Genomic DNA, 12808 nt, shown 5'->3' on the forward strand with positions numbered 1-12808 from the left:
GGCTGGATCTTCTCTGAGCTTAGTTTTGGACTGTGTAATCCTCTTCCATGTGTTCTAGGGCATCAGCGTGAAGGCATTGCCTTTGATAATGAAACCCTTCAAGATGGGCAGTTCTCATTTTCCAGATACACACTAGCCCAGAGTTCTCACTGTCCAGATGCACACTAGCCCAGAGTTCTCACTGTCCAGATACACACTAGCCCAGAGTTCTCATTGTCCAGATGTACATTTTTCCGGGATTCTTGCTGTCCAGATGCACACTTGCCCAGAATTCTTTACAGAAACCTAGTGAGCTTTACTTGTCAGATCTGGTCCAGTGACCACGGACAGCTTGCCATTCTTACTGGATAGATCTTCCCTCGAGTAAATTGAGACACAGGGTTTCCATACTTATGCAGTAGGTTTGTTTTGTAAATTATTCTACCATGTGGATGGCTTGACTTTTTAGAATAACATAATTATTCTTCATTCTTTTCCTTCACAATAGCAAGACATCAGCATAGGATGGTACATACCTAGGAATCCATATAGTTTGGTTCATTGGTACCCTGATTCTCTCTACTGTCCATTCATTTAGTTTTTTTAATCACACTGTGTGTGTGTGTGTGTGTGTGTGTGTGTGTGTGTGTGTGTGTGTGTGTGTGTGTATGTGTATGTGTGTGTGTGTGGCACACCATAGTGTGCCTTTGGAGATCAGATGACAATGAGTGAGAATCAGTTCTCTCCTTCTACCATGTAGGGCCTGGGATTGAACTTAGGTCGTCAGACTTGGAGGCAAGCCCCTTTATCCAGTGAGTATATCTCACCAGCATCTCTACTGCTAATGACAGACTGAGAAATTCTATGTTAAAAGAATTCATCCAAAACAAGAGCTCCTGCAGAAGTCCTAAGGAGTCTTAACTATCTAGGGCATTCAGTTTATAATTCCAGAGTTTACAGATACAGTTTCATTGGCACAAGGATGTCCAAGGTGCCCACGTGCTACCAATGGAGCATCACTGAGTTATATAGTAAGCTATCCCTTTCCACAGAGTGTGCCTGAAGCATTTAGTCACTTAACTTGGTGTTTACCTGGTGAAACAGGGCAGAGACCAGCAACACCCTTTTCTGGTATTACATTGCCTCCTCAAATCCTGGTGTAAACACTTGGTCCTGTAAGTATAAAACTGTATTCTTCCCAAAAGACTAGTAAATAATTGAATGGGAACAAACAAAGAGGGTCTAAAGAAAGGAATCGTATCAGGGAAGTCTACAGTGTCCAGTTTGGAATGAGTGTACACTTTTTAAATTTTGTATTATTTTAGCCTCTTATTGAAAATCCATCAGGTCTTCTAGTTCAAATGTGTATTATTCCTATAAACCATTGAGAAAATTATTTGAAGTGACCTTAAGTTTTTCAGATCTTCAATCAAAAGCAGAGTATAACCAGGGGCAGTGGGAGTCTTTGTGTGTGTGTGTGTGTGTGTGTGTGTGTGTGTGTGTGTGTGTGTGTGCACATGAGTGCAACTGCTTGTAGAGGCCAGAAAAAAGTGTCAGATCCCCTGGATCTGAGTTATAGGTGTTTGTGAGCCAATATGCATGGGTGTTGGTGAGCAAATTTGTGTGGGTGCTAGAAACTGAACTCAGGTCCTCTGCAAGAACAGTGTGCCCCCTCTCCAAACTGTTTCTAAAGCTGATTTGCAGAATGGAGGAGAAAAGTAAGGCAGCTGTCTGTACACTGCACAACTGTGTATATTGAACAGTGTGTAGACTGCACAACTGTGTAGTATATTGAACAGTGTGTAGACTGCACAACTGTGTATATTGAACAGTGTGTAGACTGCACAACTGTGTATATTGAACAGTGTGTAGACTGCACAACTGTGTATATTGCACAACTGGTATATTGTAACAACTGTTATTTTTGCTGCTTTAAAGTGTTTTTTCTTTGTGGACAAAAGGACTTTTTGTTTTTCCATTTTGTGGATCTGTGTCGCCCATGCCCTTTTTCTTTTGAATGGCACTATGTCAGGTTACATTAGTAAATTATCTGATACACGGGCTTGAATTTAAATGCTTGGTCTAATTCCAATGTAGTTACCCTGCAGTATCCTTTAAAAGTCCATCACTGGGTTCAGCTCACCAGACTTTTACTACAGACTTTTGCATCCACACTCAAGAGAGAGCGGCTAGCAATTTTCCCTTCTCCGGCCTTGTTTGGTTTTGAAGTCAGTGTTGTAATAACCTCGTAAACCAAGTTAGAGAATGCGCCTGCCCTTCCTCCTTGCCGTACTTTCGGTTCTCGGGAAGAGTTTATGTAATGTGGAAATTTTCTGTCCCTCGATTGTTTGGTAGAATTTACCTATGAAGTTGTCCAGGCTTGGTGGTTTTGTCGTGCAAATATTGATTTGGTTTCTAAAAGGATTAGAAAAACTCACAATTTCTAATTCCATCCTCTGCAGTTGGGCCGCAGTCACTCTGGTGATTTTGGTATCAGCTCATTTAGAAAAGGTTTTCAAGCTGTTGCAGGAGAATTTGGTCATGACTGTCTCGTCTTTTTGGTGTGTTATATTCCCCTTTTGGTTATGACATCTTGATTCCCTACTCTCTTCCATCTTAAAAATTGTTAGAGCTTATAAATTTTATTCTCTGTAATATCCACTCAGGATTTAGTGCCTGTCTTCAAAAGTTAATGTATCTTTATGATTACCATCTTCATGCTGTCTTTGGATGGGAGTGTCATATTTTGTTTTCTGACTTTTTATTAACATATGCGTACATGTTCATGTGTGCACTCGTGGGTGTTTGCGTGTGTGCATGCATGGATGCTTGTGTTTGTGTGTGTGTGCATGCGTGTGTGTGTGTGTGTGTGTGTGTGTGTGTGTGTGTGTGTGTGTGTCTAAGGAATCTGGAGGATGACTTCAGGTAGAGTTCCTAGTGCTTTCTCTTTGATTTGTTGGCTCCTCCTTCCCACTCAATTCATTCCATTTTTGTTGCTTTTTGCAGTTTGGAAAATTTGTTTTATCTTAATATCCTTTATCTTGTCTTAGATCTTTAATGAAGTACATTTTAATAAGATCTAAAGTGAAATATTTTCAAGCTTCCCTCAAACAGTGTGAGGATGACTGAATGCCCATTGTCTGTTTTCCAGATGGACACTTTAGATATTTTATCAACAATGTTTAGAAGCACTATTGCTTTTTTTTTTTTTTTGTAAGGTATCCAATGTATGTTTGCCTAGATTTAACCATACATTTGACACTTTCTTCTTTTCCTCTTTATTGATTTCTTATTACATGTGTATATGATGTGTGAAGGTGGCATGCGTGGGCAGGTCAGAGGACATGTTTTAGGGACCAGTGTTCTTTATCCACAGTGGGATCTGGGGATCGAGCTGAGGTTGGCAGGCTTGTTTGGCAAGTGCTTCTACTCACAGATCCCCCTCCCTGGCCCCATCACTCTCTTGACTTTCCATGTCTTCTTGTCTCACGGTGTTTGCTGTGTGTAGTTTGAAAGAAAATGACTCCCAAAGGGAGTGGCACTATTAGGAGGTGTGGCCTTGGTGGAGTAGGTGTGATCTTGTTGGAGGAAGTGTGTCACTGTGGGGGCGGGCTTTGAGGTCTCTTTCTCAAGCTTGATTCAGTGCAACAGTCAATCAACCTCCTGTTGCCTCCGAGTCAAGAAGTAAGTACTCTCAGTGCCAGCACCACATCTACCTCCATGCCACCGCCATGTTCCCTGCCGTGATGATAATGGACTGAACCTCTGAAACTGTAAGCTAGTCACCCCAATTAAATGTTTTTCTTTATAAGAGTTGCCATGCTCATGATGTCTCTTCACAGCAATAAAATCCTAAACAAAGGCACTGTGGTTGCTTTATTTATGATTCCAGGCTAAGACTCCTTCCTTCCTTCCTTTCTCCCTCCCTCCCTCCCTCCCTTCCTCCCTCCCTCCCTCCCTCCTTCCTTCCTTTGCTCTTTCTTTCATTCTAAAGAAGCTAACATTCATCACTGTTAGCTTCAGCTGTAATCTGTAAGAAGCTCTTGTGTGATTTTCATTCCTCCGTTATTGTTTGCCTTTCAGCCTCAGCCGTACTTAGCTGTCTTTGCAGTCCTGTTGTGTCACAGAGAGGTCTCTGAGGAATGTTGTCTTCAATCAGTTCTGTAAGTTCTCAGCCAGAATGTTGTTGAATGTTCTCGTACTCCCATCTCTGTGTATGTAAGTTGGATGCACACTGGAATTGTGCACTCTCTTTCCACAACCCATTTACTCTCAGATGCCAGTCTTTGTTGCCCTGGGTATTTGCTTTGTTTATTGGCTCTGTATTTCTAGATGCTGTTTCTCTCTTCAGCTGTAGCAAATGCCCTATCCAGCTTGTCAAACACACTTCTACTTTACAATATTCAGGAAGCTCTCTTTTGGAGTTCTCTTCAGATTTTCATACTTGATAGTCTCTTGTTCTTTTGTTAGATTTTCTGGTTTATATTAAGCATTTTAACATAAATTACTTATGTAATTGTTTGATAATTCTGACATATATGCCTCCCAGGTTCTGACCTTAAATTAACTGACCCTGCTACCTCTACCTGATAGCAGCACATTGTGGCTATGTGGTGCAATGGTTAGCACAGAGGACGTCCAGTGGGATAGTAACACATTTTCCTGTTTGGTGAATTTTGATTATTAGATTATGTTTGCTGAAAGCTTATTGTGGGGAATGTTTGCATTCTTGATTTAAATTCCATAGACAGGAGTTGCCTTTGCCTCTGTGCATGAATTATGACCTGATCTCATTTGACAGTTTAAAACAAAAGTTCCTATTTGCTTTGCTCATACAGGGAACATGGATTCAGGGTGTAAATTCAAGAAGGAAAGCTCCCTCTCTCTCTTTCTCTCTTTCCCACTTCCCTCCTCCCCCACTCTCCTACCCTGCCCTGTCGTCTCTCCTGTCCCTCCTCCATTTCATCTTCTTCCCTCCGCTATTGGTGACAAGTTAGCATTTGGTATCTAGAAACAACATATGCTAAAGACAAAAGCAAATGTTCAAAACCAAAGTTGGCTTATTTTTCTTTCTGGGCAAAAGTTCTTGACACAAGTACAGACTGAGACAACACTGGGCTTTGTGACATCAGTGGAGAGAGTGGTTCAGTCTTTTTGGAAGAGTACTTCTACGAGTGTGCATTGCCGACACCCTGCTCCTACTCCAGGGAAATGATAATCAATATGATCAGAGTGAAATGCAGGCAACGAAGGCTGCTGGGAAGGCTGTTATCTGCCATTTTGAGCAGAAACAGGCAGCTGCCTATTGTTTCTCAGTTTTCATGCTGCTTTGCCATGAGTGAAGCATTTAGCAGTGAAGCTTAAGGTGGAAGCCAACACCTTCCGCATCTGTATCTATGACAGATCTAGGAGAACTGGAAACTGGAGCCAGGACTCAGACCTGCCCAAGACAACTCCAAAGAGAGAACGCAGACTGAAACCTTAGCAGTAATGACGTTAGCATGAATTGAGTACTCTTCTAAGGAAGCTGGAGAGAGCTGTTCCTCAAGAAGTCTGGCTGGACATTTGAGCAGAAGACATAACATGTATGTGAACTACGTGTGCCTTTTGGACACGATGAAACATGCCATTCAGAAGAGCTTGTGACCAGTTCCACAGAACTTCTGAAAGGCCACACCTTCTTGTCCCGATCAAGAGGACCCTAGGGAAACTGCAGCATTTGAGTGTCATTCCCCCCATTATCTCTGAGACTGCAGGGATGAGGGACTGAGATCAATCAAAGCCTGGAGCAAACTGCTGCACAATTAATCCCCCTGAGGCTGCTACGGCATTGTGAAGAAAGCTATGCTGATCCAAGGGCTTGCACACAAATCTCCCAAGCTTGTTAGAAGTTTATGGCTTGCTATGAATGCATCTTTCTCTTGCTATGACTTTTTTTTTTTTACTTTTCTTTTCCTTACTCCTTACTTTAAAAGAAATGTGACTAGCTGCTCATGTAGTTTGGGCTGGCCTGGAGCTTGTGATCACCCTGTCTCTGCTTCCTGAGCATTCGGGTTTCAGGTGTGTGCTACCATGTCCACTCTCACAGATCTCTCTCAATATGACTGTGAATTGCTCATTAACATGGATTAGATGGAAAATGGTCAACTTTATGCCATTGAGTGTGTTTATTCTTCATTCTTCATTTATTTGGAATGTGCTCTCTCCCCCCACCTCTCTCTCTCTCTCTCTCTCTCTCTCTCTCTCTCTCTCTCTGTCTCTCTCTCTCTCTGTGTGTGTGTGTGTGTGTGTGTGTTGTGTGAGAGAGAGAGAGAGAGAGAGAGAGAGAGAGAGAGAGTGTGTATTGGGGGTGAGAGAAACTGAATGCTCTAACCCTACTTCTCAAACACCACAAATCACATACCCACACCTGTTCCGCTGGTACACTGAAATTCTGCATTTCTAACAGGGTCCCAAATGATAAGGGGTCTGTGTGCAGGTAGAGCACAAATCTCCAGGCTGTGTCTCTGCCTCAAGGAGCTTATGAAGAATTCGTAAGTAGTAATAACACTTTGCAATGATAATTGCCAAATCTAGCTCTTTGCAATGTATAACTCTGCTCAGAGCAGTTTGTGAGAGAAGAGCTCTCTGTCAATAAGGGGAGTCTTTACTATCAAATGGACGAGTCTAACAGGCTAGCATTGATGGAGTCAGATCTGGATGACTGAGACAGAGAGCCCAGCAGTAGGCATGTGATGGCTGTTCTCATGAGCTATAGGTAGATTTGCTGATGGCTACATGTGGAGGTGTGTGAAGAAATGGGGAGACTGACCAAACACAAAAGACTTTGGCCTAACCAATGGTTGAGTGGCGTTCCTATTCCCTGAGCAGAGAGGTGTGGGAGAGTCCATGTGGGTGGGTTGGTGAGTAGCTGGAGAGACTGAGGAAAAGCATGTATGTTTAATGTTATGGTGCCTGTGAGGCTGGGCGCTAGGCCAGAGCATGAGGTTCAGAAGGCCTTGTCTAAAGCCATACAAAATCTGCATACTAGAAAAACAAAATGTAAACAGTTCACACAGAAGAAGGCTGGAAAAACCCTGGCCAAGGATGACTAGACCTGGCCACTGGTGCAGGCACACTGTCTCAAATCCATTCAGTCCTGCACAAAATCTCCATGCCCTTGGGTGAAGATGCCCCTGAAGAGGCCCCTGAAGGATGGAGTGGTAGGCAGAACCATGTCACAGAGCTTAAGCGAGATGGCATGCCATGCAAAGGAGCCTCAAAGCCCTAGTCCATTGTGCACTAGGCACCACTAAGCTCCTAAGCTAGCTCTGTGCTCTGGCCAGCTTCCTCATCCTTTCTCTTAATAGACCATCTTGGTTCCATTGCAACTATGTGCCTATGCTTAGTTCTTTGTTTGGAGACATTAGAATATGGAACTCATTTTGAAGTACCCCAGGAACCCTGATATCAGCTAATATAAGTTCCTCCTTCCAAAGACTGGGCCTCATAGTCTATAGATATCTGGAAAAGCCTGTTGCCGGAGATGAAGGCTGGCTTTTTGTGTGTGGGTGGCATTACATTATCTTATTTAAAGATCACAACAGCCTTATGGTTTCACAGTTATTGAAACTGCCCTTAAAAGCTGCTTTTGTTAGCAAGTGTTGATTCCCCACTTAGGCCCACAAGGTAACTAAAAGCAAGGAGTGAGAGCCTTGCTTTTAATGAAGGACTCCCTGCCTTCATTTTTGTATCTGTAGCTAGCTTAAGGCTTAGATTAACCAATGGTCCTTTTCCTTCCTCCTCTGTCATTTTGAACGCCAGGGAGAGCAAAACCTCTCAGATGAGGACAATCATCCATGAAGATGAGGCTGTAACCTTGCAAGTATGAGATTGACATCTTAACACCATACTGTCCACTGTGTAGAATGAAGCAAGATAATGGTACGTCAGTGCTGGGCAGGATTGCAGCTTGACCAAGACTCCTTAGTACGGCATACCTCTTGCGCTTTATTAAAAAATATATTTTATTTTCACTTGTGCATGTGTGTATGTGTATGTGTACATACATGTGAACAGTGCCTTTAGAGAAAAGAAGAAGGTGCTGGATTTCCTGGAGCTAGAATTACAGGTAGTTGTGAACTGCCTGATGTGGGTGCTGGGAACTGAACTCTGGTCCTCTTCAGAACCTCAAGTGTTCTTAGCCACTGAGCATCTCTCTAGCCCACCTTGCCTTTTTTCTAAACTGCTTGTTTGTACCCTGGATCCTTGGGTCTGTTTCTTGTCCCACTGTGGTCACTTTCACTCTGCTTCTTGCCATTATGCATCTATCTAGTTGCCTTATCGGGGATGGGTGACTAAGTCTAGCCTATTGGAACTCCTAGTGATGTCAATATTTTCATTAAAGCATCTACTGAGTGCCTCTAGGTCACATGATCTCAAAGTGAATTCCAGAGCAAGGCTTGCTGAGGCCCAGATGTCCAGTGCAGAGGCCTTCAGGTCCATTGAAGAAAACAGCCAGTGGGCAGGTGACCGCAGAGATTGAACTCAGCATGAGCCGCTGGCTAGACTTGCCAAATGAATGGGAAAGTTTAGTTATGCAACTGGTGGCTTAATCTTTGCGATGTTGAACTCTGGGACTGCTAGCTAAATCCAGTTGGCTGGCACATGGTTCTACACAGACCTGGGCCAGAATGGCTCTGCCTGATTCTGCCTGCTAACTGTGTGTCTGCTAACACATTGTTAAGAGGTCACCTAGTGATTGCACCATTTTCCTGTGTGATGGTGAAGAACCCATGAGCTAAAGTTTCCAGACAAAACAGCCATGCCTGTGTTAAAGGCTCAACAAGGCTGGTCAACTGACTAATCTCTGTGATTGTGGAGTCAGTTCTTACAGACGTGGGACCAAATTGTCTTGGGTGACTTTTAGTCCCCTTAATAGGTATTTATCATTCTCCTGGGTTTGATCTCATATCTTTGGGACTGTGAAGCAAAATCCTATCTGGACAAAAAGACTCCCATCTTCCACCAGCCCAAAGGCTTGGGATGTCTTCAGATAGTTGAAGCCAGCCGAGACTTCCATGCTTTGCTGTAATCTGCCTAACTGATATCCCTACTAGTTTAGTGTGTGTAAATGTGTGCATGTGCACGAGTGTGTATGTGTGTATACACGTGTCCATAGGCATGAAGGGGGCATCAGATCCATTGGAGCTGCAGTTTTATGAGCTGCCTGATGTATGTGCTGAAATCCAAACTCTGCCACTCAGATAGAGCAATCAGGTCTCTTAACCACTGACCCAACTCTCCAGTCCCCATAGTGCTTTTTTTCCCTGTGTGTGTGAGGGGGTGTATGATTAATGTCTCTTTATTCCAGAATACACCAAGGTAAAACACAGGCCAGAGCTAGGTTATAGAACCCAGCCAGCGCGGCCAGAACAAAAGGGCCAGCCTCCCCACGTGCAGCCCCTTAAGAAGCTCCCTTACGTCACCCCGGCTTTCCTTCACCACGCCCTTCTGGGCGAGTCCCCGGGTCCACCTGGTACCTGCCCCAGGACTATTGGGCGGGGCTAGGGTGACTCCCTACAAGGGGGGGTGTTGTGTGCTTGCACACACACACACACACACACACACACACACACACACACACACACACACACAGGTACAGATGGGTGTATGGGTTTGAGTGTACATGTGTGCCAGTGTTTATGGAATCTGGTGTGGCCAACCTCTGCTGTTATTCCTCAGGTACCATCCACTTTTTTAAAATGTGGATTCTGAACATTGGTCTCAGGTCCTTGTGCTTTCAAGGCAAACACTTACTGAGATATTTTCTATCCCCTGCAGTGGTTTCTGAGTCTTAATAATCTCCTAGAATGACTCTCTCTCTCACTGCCCACCCGATTCAGGTATATCAGACGTGGCACAAAGCAATGTGTAAGTGGTCAGGTTTTCAGATCTGATCTGGGTCAGTGGAGGAAAAACTCATTCACAAAAGGCTGTAAACAACTCCCAAGCCTTTTAATGGCCAGGCCTGGAGGTCTGAGAACACACAGGGGACAGTGTGGAGCCAAGTGGAGTCAGATCACTGGAATTGCCTGGAATGGACACCTGCCTTCCTTCAAGAACACCAGACTCTTGCCCAGGTCATACTCCAGAGCTATCAGAAAATGAGGGGTGTGTGTGACAGAAGTGGACACAGCCCTTGCAGCCCCTGATGGTGTGCTCAGGTCTTGGCAGTGTGGTCCTCACTCACCACTGTTGCTGCGTGTCCTGAGATCAGACCCATCTCCTGGTCCATCAGCCTCTTCAGGAACATCCACGAGCTCTGACATCTTGGAGGAAATAGGAGACAGAATAAGCCATTGAGCCACGATGTATCATGAACCAACTGAGTATAGAACTTTAATGCCAGTGCTGGAGCCAAAGAGGAATTTGCATAGCATTTGTGCATTTTCAGCTGTTACTTATGGCCCTTCACTGATGGACATGCCCACACAAACTCATGCACTTTGGCATGGTTTTTATTTCAATCACATTTAGCACCATTTCTATGGGTCTTCTAGTAGATGCATTAACATCACCATTTGAATTTCAGAAGGTCATCGGGTCATGTCACAAACTCTAGGAGACTGGGGAGGGCTCACTCGGTAAAGTGGTTGCTGTGTGAGCATGAGAACTGAGTCTGGACTGCCAGCACTTATGTAAAAACTAGGTGTCGGGGACAGGTGCTTATAACCCCAGTGTTGGCTGGGGGGCATGGGGACGGGCAGACCCCTTGAGCTTCCTGGCCAGCCAGACTAGCTGAATCGGTGAGTTTCAGGGGTATTGAAGTGAGAGAAAGGTGGCAGGTGACCTAACCTGACCTTTGGCCTCCACATTCGTGCACACACATTTGCATGTCCCCACATGAACGTTAGCATACACTAAAACACACGGACAATGTCACAAGTAATATCCTAAGTGCCTTGAGACATTGTTGCCAAACACTTTGATTTTCCTATCAAACCCTTCAGTGTTCACATGAAATGACCATTATAATAACCCTAACACGACTGTTACACTCTCCTTCTTAATAAAATAGAAGGAGATATGTAAGTGTGTCTTTCTGAAACACCGAACAGTGCTTTCCTCTCTACTGGTTTAGTCTTTAGAAACAACTGAACCAAAGGGTGGGTAGCCCTGTCCCCTTCCTCTTTAGTGTCCCCCACAGGGCTAGCAAACTATCCACTGCTATTCACCCTAACTGAGTAGAAGACAAACCTAAATGGCGTCAATGTTATGCATAAGCTAAGAAAAACAAATGGAGGTTATTTTTCATTTTTTAAACTGTCACTTTTCTTCTTGAGAATTTCATCCATGTAGACAATGAAACATGATTATGATTTCTTTTTCTCTTGGAAGTCAGTAGAAGGACAGAGCTTTCAATGACTTTAAAATGGCTTTTTAGAAGCTGTGTTGCATCAGAAGGCATTCTAGCCTCACCTGTCTGACCTACATCCCTACTCTCTACTACTGGACACAGGAACCCACAACTGTTTGACACTAAGCTTTGAGCTCAACAATTCATTGGAAGTTGGGTAGCCAATGAATTTGAGGGACCTGCTATCTTTCTCCCTCCTTTTTCTGGGGCTACAGACATGCACGCTGTACTGACTTTTACATGGGTTCTTGCAATCCAACTTGGGTCTTCATGCTTGCCGGCTAGTATGCAGACAACTAAGCCATCTCCTCCACTTCCCACCTAGACACTTGATGGAACTGAAGACGAGTTCAATTACCGAGGTTCTGGGGGGTGAATCAGAACCACTGCCTGAGCTGCCCTTCTTCGTTCTCTGGGCCAGGGAAGTGCCAAATCGGAGGGCCTCATACACGGGGTCCACCTTATTGCCACATGCTGCAAAAGAAGAAAAACACCCATCTCAGAGAGCCCAGCTGACCCAAGAAACAAGATTTCTGCCAAAGAGCCTTGGGGACCTGCCCAGGGGTCTTGTGTGTTCACTCTGTCCTAATCGACAAGGGCTCACATCAAATGCCTTTGCTCCCTAGTGGAACTCCACATGTCCAACAAGAACTGGGGTCCACACCATCCTGCTTGGGTTCTCCCAGGAAACCTGACATGTCTGACTGGAAACCTGCCTCCAAGGTGTTCCTGAGTGGATAGTTTTCCTCTATTATTCTTCTCCCTACACCTTGAGGGAGAAGAATAATAAAGGGACCAGTTTGTTTCCTATAGTGAGAAACTCTGATCACCAAGATACTTAGTCTTGAGAGAAAAATTTTGAAGTAGGGACACAAGTGTTCTCAAACAACCAGCCATCATACTTTATGTTTCTAATGAAAAGCTGTCTAGTTTTTCATTTCTAGTTTAAAATCCATCCAACTAAAAAGGCCGAGGTACAGATGAGTAGAGGCTTGCAGGTGCAGAAAGCAAAACAAACAAAAAGCAACCCACCCAACTAAAACAACAAATGGAAACCAACTAAAAGATAACATGAAAGAGGATATCCATACCGTGTCTGTAGAGGGCATTTCATTAAATAGTGTCACTTGCTGAGTTTCTACTCAGCATTGATATATATGCTTCATTACATATATACTATTACATATTATATATATTGTAGTGGGTACTTGCTCTACCAGTGACCTTGGGCTATCTGGCCTGATAGAAGTGGTGCTTCTGACACTGTGACCTCTTCAAAGGAAAGGGGAGGAGTTTGAGCCCTCTTGGGTGAGGAAGACTGGGTCAGGTGGCATGAAACAGCATGTGATCAGTCTACAGCTATCCAAGGCTCTGTAACTGGATTTACCATATCCTGTATTTGTGAGTGTATTTTTCCCCTTTTCATATCTT

General features: G+C 44.0%; 1 protein-coding gene across 2 annotated transcripts in view; it reads right to left on the reverse strand.

Annotated features, from left to right (window-relative positions):
- Stac (SH3 and cysteine rich domain) overlaps nt 1–12808 on the reverse strand; it is a 125102-nt gene that overhangs the window by 30124 nt on the left and 82170 nt on the right. For both annotated transcript variants that reach the window (XM_035444611.1, XM_027414743.2), the window contains 2 exons: nt 11736–11851; nt 10211–10289 (listed from right to left, as the gene is read on the reverse strand). In XM_035444611.1, the coding sequence (XP_035300502.1) occupies nt 10211–10289; nt 11736–11851 (195 nt within the window). The remainder of the gene's footprint in view (nt 1–10210; nt 10290–11735; nt 11852–12808) is intronic.

This window comes from Cricetulus griseus, chromosome 4 (genome assembly GCF_003668045.3).
Source record: "Cricetulus griseus strain 17A/GY chromosome 4, alternate assembly CriGri-PICRH-1.0, whole genome shotgun sequence".
In the NCBI taxonomy this organism is placed as follows: domain Eukaryota; kingdom Metazoa; phylum Chordata; class Mammalia; order Rodentia; family Cricetidae; genus Cricetulus; species Cricetulus griseus.